General features: G+C 43.2%; 1 protein-coding gene across 1 annotated transcript in view; it reads left to right on the top strand.

The window, feature by feature from the left end:
* The window catches only part of FER1L6 (fer-1-like family member 6), a gene marked incomplete at its 5' end in the record, with an annotated part of 120763 nt that overhangs the window by 30794 nt on the left and 77156 nt on the right, over positions 1-12813 (top strand). The window contains 3 exons of the mRNA XM_008564614.1: positions 3058-3177; positions 4726-4878; positions 12443-12620. Coding sequence (XP_008562836.1) covers positions 3058-3177; positions 4726-4878; positions 12443-12620 — 451 coding nt within the window. The remainder of the gene's footprint in view (positions 1-3057; positions 3178-4725; positions 4879-12442; positions 12621-12813) is intronic.

Consider the following 12813-nt stretch of genomic DNA (forward strand, 5'->3'; position numbering starts at 1 on the left):
TTTTTTTGACATGTGTTTTGCTAAAGGCTGTAGATTCCTTCACTTGGCCGTCTGCCCCTTAAGCTGAGAGACCAAAAGAAATAGCTATTTTCTGCTTCTTTGGGTTCTTCCCATTAAGAATTGTGTTAAAAGTTGCAAGCACTTCTTGAAAACAGGGCAGACGCTGATAACCCTTTGTGTCCTGGAGACCTGCATAGTGCTGGGTGCCTTACGGAAGCTCAGTCCCGTTGAATCAGTGATGCCAAACCAGGGCAGATGCTGGATTAGCTCACCTCAAAACCTCAGTTCCAGCAGTGGCACCAAGGGACATTTTAGATGGGGCTATGATAATTCTGCAAAGAAAAATTACTCAGTGTTTGACTCCTCAGGGACATTTTAAAGAAATGGGTGGAGCTCAGAGACATTAAATGATTCTCTAAAGGTCACAGCTAGTTAATTGTAGTGCAGAGACTAAAACCCCAGTCTCTTAACTCCTTATTCATCCTTCTTTCCAGAGTACTTGTTTTCTGTCCTCCAGAACATGTAGAGGAGACCACACTCCCACCATCTGTAAGATCTTCTCTCTAGCTCGGTTCTCTCGTGGCACCTCTGGTGAAGCGCCGTCCCTGCAGTGTCCCTTCACCACCTGTCCTCTGCAGTTCCATCCTATTGTCTGACAGTCTTTGGCCTGAGCAAGCCCACGATTTTTTGTGGTCTGGGTCTCTCTCCTCATCTCTAGACCTACATTAGGGGGGTTTCAGAAAGTTCATGGAAGGATTCGTATTAACTTTTAACTCATCTTTTCCGTGAACTTTTTGAAGTAACCTCGTATTTCCAGCCTCCTAGCAGACATCTCACGTGCGTCACTTCAAACTCGGTATATCCTACTGAAACCATCACCTTACCTGATCTCGTTCCACGTCCTTTATTGGCACCACCAGCTACACTTACTGCTCCTACCAGAAGCCTGGGTATCAATGTTGACTCTTTATCCCTCAACTTAAACAGCCAGTTTGACCCCAGGTCCTATTGATTCTGCCCTTAAAGGCTCTGGAACTTACTCCCCAGAATCACTGCCTGCACTGAGTTCTTTGGCATTTCTGGCCTAGACTATTGTTGTAGTCTTCGTCCAATTCATCTTCCACACCACCACCAGAATGGTCTTTGTAAAACACAAATCTGATTAGATCACCATTATTAAAAAAACTCATCGGGGCCTCTCAGTCATCCATAGGATAAAGTCCAGATTCCTTTCTCATGATGTACCGGGTTGTTCGCCATCTGGCTCCAACCTCACCTCCCAGCCTGATCCCCCATTACTCCTTTCCATACATCTATGCTCCAACAGTTTTGAACCCTCACTGACCTTTGCCTTTAATTGCTTCCTCTGTCTGGACTGTCCTTTGTCTTGTTGCGACCTGATGAATTCTATTCACTTTTTAAGATTCATGTCAAATATCATATCCCCCATGAAGCCAGCTTTGCCCCATCTGGTCCCATGGTGCTTTTCACATTTTAATTATCTGCATGTATTGCTTCTACCTCACCAAACTGTCAAAGTCTTAGGGAAAGGAACCATCATGTCCTCCCCCTGTCCCAGCCCTGGGCCCCTAGCACAGTGCCTGGGAGATAGCAGGTATTCAGTTCTTCCAGCCAACATTTACGAAAGCTCCCTGTGTCCAGGCACTGCACTAGGTGCTGGGAACACAAAGCTGAAAGTACTTGGTGCTTTGTCCTGGAGGAGTTTATCAATTGACTGGTTCATTCATTCCATTAACATTTACTTAAACTCCTGCTATGTGCCAGGAATCTATCAGACACTGAGAATACAAGGTCAGGACAAGATAGAGGGGGTCCCTTTCCTAGTGAAGTTTACATTGCAGGGGAGAAGGTAGACAGATAAACAACAAACACATAAAAATGACGACAGATTATTGTTATGAATGAAACTTTAAAAAGCCTCGGTGATCAGGAAAATGTGGGGCAACTTAATGCAGTGGTGGCATTTAACTGAGGCCTGACGGATGAGAAGAAACCAGCCATGTGGAGTCTAGGAAGAACATCTGAGCAGAGGAAACTCCAGGCGTGCCAGCCTTAGGATGGACCGAGCTTGGCATGTTCTAGGACCTGCTGAGGACCAGTGTGCCTGGCAGTGGTGGCATTTAACTGAGGCCTGACGGATGAGAAGAAACCAGCCATGTGGAGTCTAGGAAGAACATCTGAGCAGAGGAAACTCCAGGCATGCCAGCCTTAGGATGGACCGAGCTTGGCATGTTCTAGGACCTGCTGAGGACCAGTGTGCCTGGGGGCACAGTGAGTAAGGAAGGAATGTTATGGGATGAAGCAGAGAGTAGGCAGGGCCAACCCACACAGGGCTCTCGAAGTCACCATAAAGAGTTTGGGTTTTTATTTTTTTCCTAAGTACATAAATATAGAGTGGAAAATTGGATCAAAATAAACTCTTTCGTGTGCTCCAACCATTCTACCAAGCTCCCTGGTGATGTTTCTCAGATGATGGCTTCTTGATGTGGAAGCATCCATCATACCTCTAGGAAAAGGTGGGGAGTGCAGTGATTAAGGACATGGACTCTGGACTTCATTGGGGGTCAGCTCCAGCTCTGCCAATGAGTACCTGCTTTACTCTGTTTCCTCAGCTGTAAAGTGGGATAATACTACCCACTTCATAAGGTTGCTACGAGAAGTAATGGAGGATTAATATAGCAGTTAGAAGATTACCTGGCACAGAACAACAGCTCAGTAAATCTTAGCTGCTATTATTGTAGTTATTGTTAAGTATCAAAAAGCCTGGATTCAGGTCCTAGCTGACAAAGCTATACTACCTTGACAAACCTCTGATCTTTCCTGGGCCTCAGCTTCTCAGCTGTCAGACGAAGGTGGGATGATATTTACTGCCTCCATATTCCTACAAAATTTCTATGAAATGGGCAGAGCCCAAAACGGCCCTGGTGAGTGGTTCAGTGTGGAGCTTATAAGCACCTTCAGGACTTTCCAGCAACAGGACAGTGTTCGTTGTCCAGATTTCTAGAAGGATATACACTGACTCTCATCTTGTTTTAGGAGACGATGGCCAAGGAGGCCAAGGGAATTATTCAGCAGCAGAAGAAAAAGTTCTCTCTTGATGAAATGATCCGTGAAGCCCAAAACTTTGTGGAAAAAATCCGCTTTCTTGTTGATGAGGTAATCAACTCTAAAGGCATACTGCATTTGGAAGATTAGACCGAATGTCTTTCTAATGAAGTCTGGATGTTTGATAAGGGTGAAAGATGTATTGATGTTTTTTCCCCAAGCCTTGCTGAGCTGAGCAGACACTATTTGTTTACCAGTAAGAGAAAAGATTTTTAAATTAAGCCAGACATGTACAGCTTTATTGGTTTTTTTACAAAGCTCGAGTACTCAGCAAAATGAAAAAGCATGTTTGCTAATGGACTCAAGAAAAGCAACTAAGCAGTGAAATTTGATAGGTTTTCAACTATAAAAGGATTTATATTCATGTCCAGTAAAGGTCAAAACAGCTTCTCATTTTAAAGTTAGTTTTAAACAGTGTCTTCTGGTGACTTCTAGAATGATCTAAAAAAAAAAAAAAGGTCCTCATAGCTACTTCTGTCAGATACCAAAGCTCCTTCCTGAAGCCTGTAAGTGTGGAGAAATTTCATAAACTGGGTTTTGTGTGGGAAGCTTTCAGGGAAAGGTACAGATTTATTGCTTTTGTCGTTTTAGGAAGTTGTAATTCTTGCAAATCAGTCATTTCCTGGAGGCATAATAATCACTAAGACAGGCAGTCACTAGACCCAGGAGTTTTAATAAGCACCCAGGAGGTTTGAACCAGGCAACGGGGCTTCAGGTCTGTGACCAACTGACTCTGTTCCCATCTCGAGAGAGAAGGGATGCCTCCTCTGGGTTTCAATTACACCTGCGTGTCAGGGGTTAGAACAGCAGAGCATCTGCTTCCAGCCCAAGAATGTCAAAACCTAGCTGATATCAGTATACCTCCTTTTTGTTTTGGTAGTTATGTTGATTCAGAAATGTGCATTTCAAATATCCACAACACAGCGGGCCACTTGGAGTGGCATTCTGCACTTCCTATCTTGATTAGCTCAACTTTAAAGTCTAATTTCCTGTGCAGTTTAGTTGGGTTTCTCCTGAATAATCACCTAAAATGAAGCTAAAATACTTAGTAATTACATTTTAGGTATAAAGTTCCTCAGAGGATTGTTTTCCCTTCCTTAAGAGCAAGTAGAAAGCCATTCAAAGACATTTGTGGATTTTTGTTTTTGTTTTTCATTTGAATATTCTGTTAATGTTTATTTTATTTATTTATTTATTTATTTGCTCTGAGGAGGTCCAGTGCTTGAAGGTAAATTATTATTACAAGACTGAATTAAAAAATTCAAGGGAAGTTGTAGAGAAATGGTTGTTCTACTGATGGGGGAAAAAGTAGCCCATCAAAGACGCCAAATCATAACTCCGACTTGCATATCCTTGAAGCACAACAAGCAACTTAGCACATAGGGTTTACATGAACCGTGTGCTTCTGATTCATGACCTGAGGCTTTCTCTTCTCAAGGAAGCTGCACTTAATTTGCTTGATTGCTTCGGTGTTTAAGTACCTAGACGTTTAAGTCACAGAATCTGTTCTGCAGAAGAGGGACGGTTTCTGGATAGAACTCCAGAAGCGCATTTGTTAGACACCAGCCTATCAAATCCCGTTTCCCTGTGTCCCCATAGCCACAGCACACCATTCCTGATGTCTTCATCTGGATGCTCAGCAGCAGCAAGAGGGTGGCCTATGCCCGCCTCGCCGCCAAAGACCTGCTCTACTCCCCCGTCAGGGAGCAGATGGGCAAGCACTGCGGCAAGATCAAGACTCACTTCCTCAAAGTAAGTCTGCACTGTGTGTGACTAAAAGAAGGGAAATTTCTGTGTTCCTGGATGGCCTAAAATTTCTAGCATGTGTCTATATCTCCGACTCTTCCCCAATGCTTTCTGAGGTCTGAGGACACCTGGAACACTTGGCCCCCTCTTGATTGAATTGCAATTCAGCAGACCATCTTGAGGCCAAATCTTTTCTGATTTTTCAATGATGACATCACCAGACACATATAAGTTTCTTTTTTTTAATCTAGCGGGTATACCTCAAGGTTACCTTAACTTTTACTTTTTTACATTACAAATAAGAATGAACTTTTTCTATTTGTTTCCTCATGAGATTTTCTCTTGTGTACTTTGTCCAGCGTATCATTTCACATGAGTTAATCTATATTTTAAAAATAGATTTCAAGGAAAATTACTAGACTAGCAGAACTGTTAGTTCAGGATTCTGGTGGCTTTATTTTTTCATTGTATGTGTTTATGGGGTACGATTTGTTGTTTCAATACATGCATGTATTGTATAATGATCTAAACAGAATAGTTAGCATATCTATCTGATGACTTGAAATTGTAAAAGTATGACAGTCGTTTCAACTTGGGGCCCCTGCACCCTTCACGAAGACAGGGTCCCCAGATGTTTCACAAGCGGGCCATCCCACACAATCTCCGAATGGACTCTCCTGTCTCTAACTCAAGATTTGAGCCTTTCTTGGACACCCTGGGTATTTTACCTTTACTACCAAGACATGTCTATCTCAGTAAGTAGAAATGAGCAAATATCAGGGAAAGGTAGTCCAAAGCCTTCACACTCACCAGTGAGCAGCAACAAGAGTGTGGTTCAACTGATTGACTTTTCCCAACTCGTAGTAGATGGTCCTGTCCATTGCAGCTCTGGTTTCTTGCTATTACATAACCATTCTTCTACTGCCATACGGGGAGGGTGAGGAGGCTCCAAATCATGCCATGTGAGGAATGGGTGAAGAGAAAGCAACGCTTAGCTGAGAGGAGAAGATTTGACAGCGTGAGAGAGGTCTCTCAGTGTTTGTGGGGCTACCATGGGGGTGAGGGAGGGAAGGCAGGGGCAGATATTCCAGAGGACAAAATCAGGCCCCACGTAGACGTTATAGAAACATAGTTCCCTAAATGGAAGGCCATAATGGGCTTTTCATCCTTCAAGGTGCCCACAGACGCTGGACAACTGTTTTATATAAATACAACAGTAGGCAGCTAGATCAGATAGTCTCTAAGTGTCATCCAACTTCAAGAAGCTACTGTGGATGTGATTGTTAAATGTTGCAGACAGAAAGGCCCATATTATCGAGCATGAGAATCAGTATGGGATAATAAGGTGAATCTGGGTTAGAATTCGTGTCAGTTTGCAAGGGCTGCTATAACAAAGTACCATACCATTCTTGGACTGGCTCAAACAACAGAAATGTATTATCTCACAGTGTCAGCAGGGCCACACTCTCCCTGAAGGTATCAGGGAAAGACCTGTTCCAGGCCTCTCTCCTAGCTTCTGGTTAGTTCTTTGGCTTGTGCCAGCGTAACACCAAACTTCTCATGACATTCTCCCTGTGTGTGCGCCTGTTTCTTCACATAATGATCTTTTTATAAGCGCACAAATCATGTTGGATCAGGGGCCCACCTGACTTCGATACAATATCATTTTAACATAACCAATTACATGGGCAATGAACCTGTTTTCATAGAAGGTCATATTCTGGGTACTGGGGATTATGACTTCAGCATATGAATTTGGGGGGACACAATCCAAGGCATAAGAGAATTCTGGGGCCAGTATTTGCCAGCTGTATGACCGAGGGCAACCTACTTAACATTCTTCATCCTCCAAACAGATGAAAAATGTTCATCCTGTTTTTCATCCGTTAAGTGGAGATGGTTGTGAGGATTAAGTGCATACATGCGAGGAGAGGCCACATAGTTGTGCCGCCCCTGGAGTAATCGCTCAATGCTGCACTCAAACAGTTGGACATTCAGCTCCCCAGTGGACATTGCTGCAGTTCTGTGTCCGCATTACATCCAGGGAATTATTTGTGGCTCTGTATGTTACTTTCTGTCATTTATGCAAAATGACTTTCTTAAACTGTAACTGAAAAAAGAAAAATTTCACCCAAGTCTTTCACCACAAATATCAGGAGTTTTCTTTAACTTTCTCCATTCGAGGAATGCTAGGGAGGCAAGAAACATTTGTCTTAAAAATAGAAAATCATTTCAAAAGGCCCTGTGCTAAAAATACTAGAAAATGGTATAAAGTTACTCTGTTCTAAATATTTCCATGTATCCTGACACTATTTAAAATTAGAATAAAGAACAGCTGTCAAATGAAGCCAGAGGATAGACATAACTGAGAATACAGAACTTCTGCCCTCGGCAGTTATCATCTGTGTATTGTCTTTATCAACACGTCTGTGAGCCTTGGCTTACTGCTTTATCTGTATTTTCCTTTTGCCACTGGGATGGCTTTGGGCGATAGCTTTCTCTATCCTGTTGAATTAAATTATACCGATGTGATGAAACATCTTGATAAGATGATTCAGCAAAACTACTTTCATTCCTGTTTAGGTTGTCACCCCTGATTTTCACTCTCCAACCTGCTGCTGCCCTTTATGTCCCCTCTCCTCACTGAAGTCTGGAAAAAGCAAGGGCTGCACCGGGGAGACAAAGTATTTCCACCCATGACACTCGCTCGTGGTTTCTTAGCTTAGAAATAGGAAGTGGGAGGAAAAAAGCATAGAATGTAAATCTCTAAAATCTCTAGTCCAGTGTTTCCTCAAAGTTTATTCTATGGAGCAGCTGTCCTTTGAGCGGCTCCGTAAACGTCCTGTGTTCAAATACATTTAGGAGGTTGCAGGTATAACCTGGAAACCCTTGGAGTTTCACAGAGCTCATTAACCAGTAGAAGGTCCCAAGAAGTCCTGCAGTCAGGAAACACTTCTAACTATTACAAGTTAGGGGCCCAGTTTGGGGAACATTAATGGAGAGGAAGCAAAGGTATCTCATCTGGAGTCACATGGCTAAGTAATGGTAGATCTGTAATTGCAACCAGAGTTTCATGGCCCCTAGTTTCATGATCTTCCTTTTCTCTAATTTAAATATATTCATGATGTTACTAAAAATGATGGAACAGAATTAGCAGAACTCAGCCCAATCCACAAAAACAAAGTTCTCCCCTTTCAGTCCCACCCCTAGTGTGCCCCTGATGGCAGGAAATGTGGAAAAGGACATCCATTACCAAAAGGAAACCCTTCCTTTGCAAGGAGCTGGATGCACTCAAAGCCCAGAGGGTGGCAACTGACCTTCCTTTTCTTTTCTCCTTGAGTCGCCTCTCTGTGCTGAGTCCACCCCTTCTCACTCTGTCTCCATCCCTATCCTGTGTTTCACTCCATAACCCTGGGGCCACCTCTTCTTCTCCAGGCATCCAGCTTTCCATCCAGCTTTCCCTAGGATGCAGCAGAAGGGGGTGGCTAAAAGACACCCTCTGGGTCCTGTCACAAAGTAAAACCTCTACAAGACAAACAAGCCTTTCTCTTACTAATGCTGATTGACCAGCTCCAACATAGTTTATGTGAATCACCATCTCTCTCTCCTTGCTCTGACTTGCCAAGACTTCCTCTGCCTTTGAGCCAGCTGGCATGCACCAGGTCTCTGGTGGGAGGTGGGCGAGGCTTGGGAGAGGTTAAGATTAGCATTCTGTCTCATGCAATATTTATACAGTGATGATCATAGTTTTTTGATGCACTTTTGCATTCTTAATTATTTTTCTCTGATTTTTTCCCCTCTGTCTTACCATACTATTTTCAAAGTGAAAAAACTTGCTGTGGTTGGTCAGGCTTCAGTGGCACATGAGAGAGGAAGGGGAGTGGGGAGGTGGGGGAGGCAGGGGCAGACACACACTAGGCTGGAAGCACATGTGAAATTAAAAGTGGGATGCTGTTTCTGAAAGCACCTAGGGCAGTGCTAAATACTGTTGGCTGAATCCAAGTTGGATACTGTATTAGTCTGTTTTGTGTTGCTATAACAGAAATACCTGAAACTGGGTAATTTATAAAGGAAAGAAGTTTATTTGGCTTATGATTCTGGGACAGCTGCACCTGGCACAGGCCTCAGTCTGCTTCTACTCATGGTGGAAAAGCAGCAGGCAGCTGGCAGGGACAAGCAGATCACATGGTGAGAGAAGAAGCGAGAGAGAGAGAGGAGGTGCCAGGGTCCTATAAACAACCAGCTCTCGCAGGAACTAATAGAGGGAGATCTCACTCATTAACCCCTCTCCCCCAGGAAGAGCATTAATCCATTCATGAAGGATCTGCCCCCATGACTCAATCAGTTTCCAACACTGCCACATTGGGGATCAAATTTCCACATGAGTTTTGGAGGGGACAACACATTTAAACTCCATCAGATACTTAAGTGAGAGACTCTACATGGTCTTGCCACCATTTCAATTTGTGTAATTTTTTTTTAAAAGTGTACAAGCTGCAAACATCACTGTGAAGCAACAAAAATCTCTGCCTTTATGAATTGATGTCCTAGTGATGTCTACGAATGGCAAAGAGATTGCTTTTATTACAACAAAATAAATTTAAGTTCTCAGTAAGTATTTGTTTCATTGGACAACTGCACAATACATTTTAGTTATTATTAGAGAAGGATGAATTGAGAATTATTCATCTTATTATAATTTTTAAATTATGGTTGTCAGGTGGTTGCCTTTACCAACAACAAATGACTTTATCTGGATTTTTTTTTTTTAGTTCATCAAATAAAGGCATCCTCCTCCTTAAAGAACAAAGTCCTAACTCCTCCATATACTGAGCAGGATTCTTCAGCCTTATCTGTGTCATTCTCTGCCCAGCTCCCATGCTCACTGGTTGTGATTTCCTCTTTTCTGAAAGTGCTAAGCACCATTCCTGGCACAGAGTAAGCACTCGCTATATACTAGCTCATCTTATCAAAATCTTTGTTCATGCACTTTCTTTTTTTCTGAGACACCCTCTCTACTGGTCTAGCTCCAAGGTACTGTTACAGCCCACCTAAATATCTGAAGCTTAAAGAAAGGATGGGAATGCCTGCTGTTGCTTCTCTGCTCCCTTCGCATTTCTTTCTTTGCATTTGAGTAAGAGAATGCAAGCTGGCCTCCTTGTCTACACATGAGCTTTGCAGGGAGGGCCAGGACCGTGTCTCGGTCATGTGATGGCCTTTTGCCCACATTCCCTCAGCAAGGGCATAGCTGCACCCACAGGAGTTGCTAAATTGAGTTGCTCAAAATCCAATTATGGAACCCACAGAGCAAGATAGAAAGGCCAACAGCCATGCTCAATTTTGCATTCAGAGGCTCTCTGTGGGGGCCTTGGAAATTGTTGTAGCAAGCTCTGCCCTTTCGTAGTAGGATTTTGTGATATTTTGTGGAAAGGAAGTGGTGTAGAAAAGGGGGGAACTTACTGATAGGAGGTGCTCAGAAATGCTAAAAAAGAGGCACTTAGAAGGGTCAACAAAATCTGGAGAGGTAGCAATGTCTTAGGTGCCACAGGCTATTCTCAGAATGATAGTTTTGCCAGCAATCCTGAATTCAGCAAATCTGGGGCCTAGGAATCCTTAGATAGGGGCATGGAGTCCCCTAATCCTGGTGACTGAGAAATAAAGGAGCTACCCTGTCTGCATTGCGTTATGTCCTTCAGATCGAGGGAATGTGATGGACCCACACACCTATCTATGCACACAAATACATATATGTACACACATAAACACATGTACATGCACGTATACATGTGTGAATGCACATATGAATGTACATGAATGTGTACACATTGTATTAGTCCGTTCTGTTGCTTAGAATAAAATACCTGGAACTAGATGGTTTGTAAGAAAACAAAATTTATTGCTTACAGTTTTGGAGGCTGGGAAATCCAAAGTCCAGCATACACATCTGGTGAGGGTCTTCCTTGGTGGTGGCTTCAGCAACACAGGGTATCACACTGTAGAGAGAGAGACTCTCATGTGGTCTTTTAAAGCTCTCAAAACCATGGCCATAAATGAGGGCGTGGTCCTTACAATCTAATGTCAAGGCCCCACCTTCCACTTACCGTTATAAGATTTCCCACCCTCTTAACACTGTCAGTGGGAGTTAAGTTTCTAATGCATGGACTTTGGGGGACACAATTCAATCCACTGCATACATGTACCCACACACAACCATATGCATACACATACACACATGTACATGCATTTGCAATGTATTAGTCTGTCTATGCATGCACAAATACACATGTACACACATGTGCATGCATTTGCAATGTATTAGTCTGTTTTCTGTTGTTCATAACAGAACACCTGAAACTGGGTAATCTATGAAGAAACAAAGTTTTTTTCTTACCATTTTGGAGGCTGGGAAGTCCAGGGTCCAGGGATGCATCTGGTGAGGACCTTCTTCTTGATGGGGATTCTCTACAGAGTCCCATGGCAATGCAGGGTATCATATGGCAAGAGCCTGAGCAAGAGAACATTCATGTGCTCCCCTGATGAAGCCACCAGTCTGTGCTCATGATAACTCATCAGTCCATTGACCCATTAATCCATAAATGTATTAATCCATTCGTACATGCATAGCTTTCATGGTCCAATCACCTCTTAATTGGGATTCAAATACCATATTGGGGATTAAGCTCCAACATGAGCTTGGGGGAACATTCAAGCCATAGCATACAAGCATGTACATGTGCACACACATGCATGCACACATTTATACACGCACATGCATATGCACACAGACATATGTACATACACACACATATGCATATGTACACACTCCCCTGTACATACTCACACCACACACTAGCATAAACATAAACATAGAAATTCAAACAAACATAAATATAGATATAAATCCAAGCACACTCAAAGGAGAGAAAGCAGGGTAGTAAGGGAATCTGAAACCATGCTGCAGAGGAAGGGATGAAGGAACTAGAGGTGTCTAGCCAGGAAGAAAGGACATGGTAGGGCAGGTTGGTTCTTTCAAGCACACAAAGGCCTGATGTACAGAAGAAACACTGGAGTTCTTCTGAATGAAGCAAAGAGGTGGAACTTGGGCTATAACTCCAGGCAGCTGGAAGTACCAGGAAGGAGATTCCAGCTCAGTATGATGAAGAGGCAGGGTATGGGGTTCAGAATCAGGAGTCTGGATTAGGAATCATCTCTTTTGGATTTTAGTTTTGGCTCTGTCACTTAAAACATGAGTGACCTTAGGCAACTTACTTAACCTTTCTGAGCCTGAGTTTCCTCATCTATAAAACAGGGGCAATAAACATACCAGGGCTCAGAAGTGCTGATCACAGTGCATGTTTGAGCTTCAGTTCCCATTAAACCTGGATCCTCCTCCGGAGTTGTGCCTTATGGCATTTGGGGCCATTGTCCTCATTTTGATATAAGGGGAGCTTTGAGAACTGCTCTCTAACACACTGTCAGGTATATTTCCGGGAAGGACCACTTTTCTCAAAGAGTGAGGCCCATAATTGTCTCTTACTAATGCAGTGATCTTCTCTTAACCCTTCCCCAGCTTCCTGGAAAACGGCCCGCTGGTTGGTCTGTGCAAGCAAAAGTTGACGTGTACCTGTGGCTGGGCTCCACCAGATACTCCAGTGCTATTTTGGACAACTTGCCAACAGGCTATGAAGCAGAAATGTCCTCCAAAGTGGCTGGCACTAGTCACCCCCCAGCCAACCTGCTCTACCCAGGTATGGTACCCACTGGGCAGAGGGTCATTTGGTGTCTCTGGTGGGCTTCTGAGAAAACAGTGAGGAGGACAGTATGCACAAGTTGTTTGCACAGTATTTTAGGATCAACTCATTGGCCTTCTTTAATACAGTTTCTGTATTAGTCTGTTTCTGTTGCTTATAACAAAATACCTGAAACTGGGTAATTTATAAA

The sequence above is a fragment of the Galeopterus variegatus genome, unplaced genomic scaffold (genome assembly GCF_000696425.1).
Source record: "Galeopterus variegatus unplaced genomic scaffold, G_variegatus-3.0.2 Scaffold188, whole genome shotgun sequence".
In the NCBI taxonomy this organism is placed as follows: domain Eukaryota; kingdom Metazoa; phylum Chordata; class Mammalia; order Dermoptera; family Cynocephalidae; genus Galeopterus; species Galeopterus variegatus.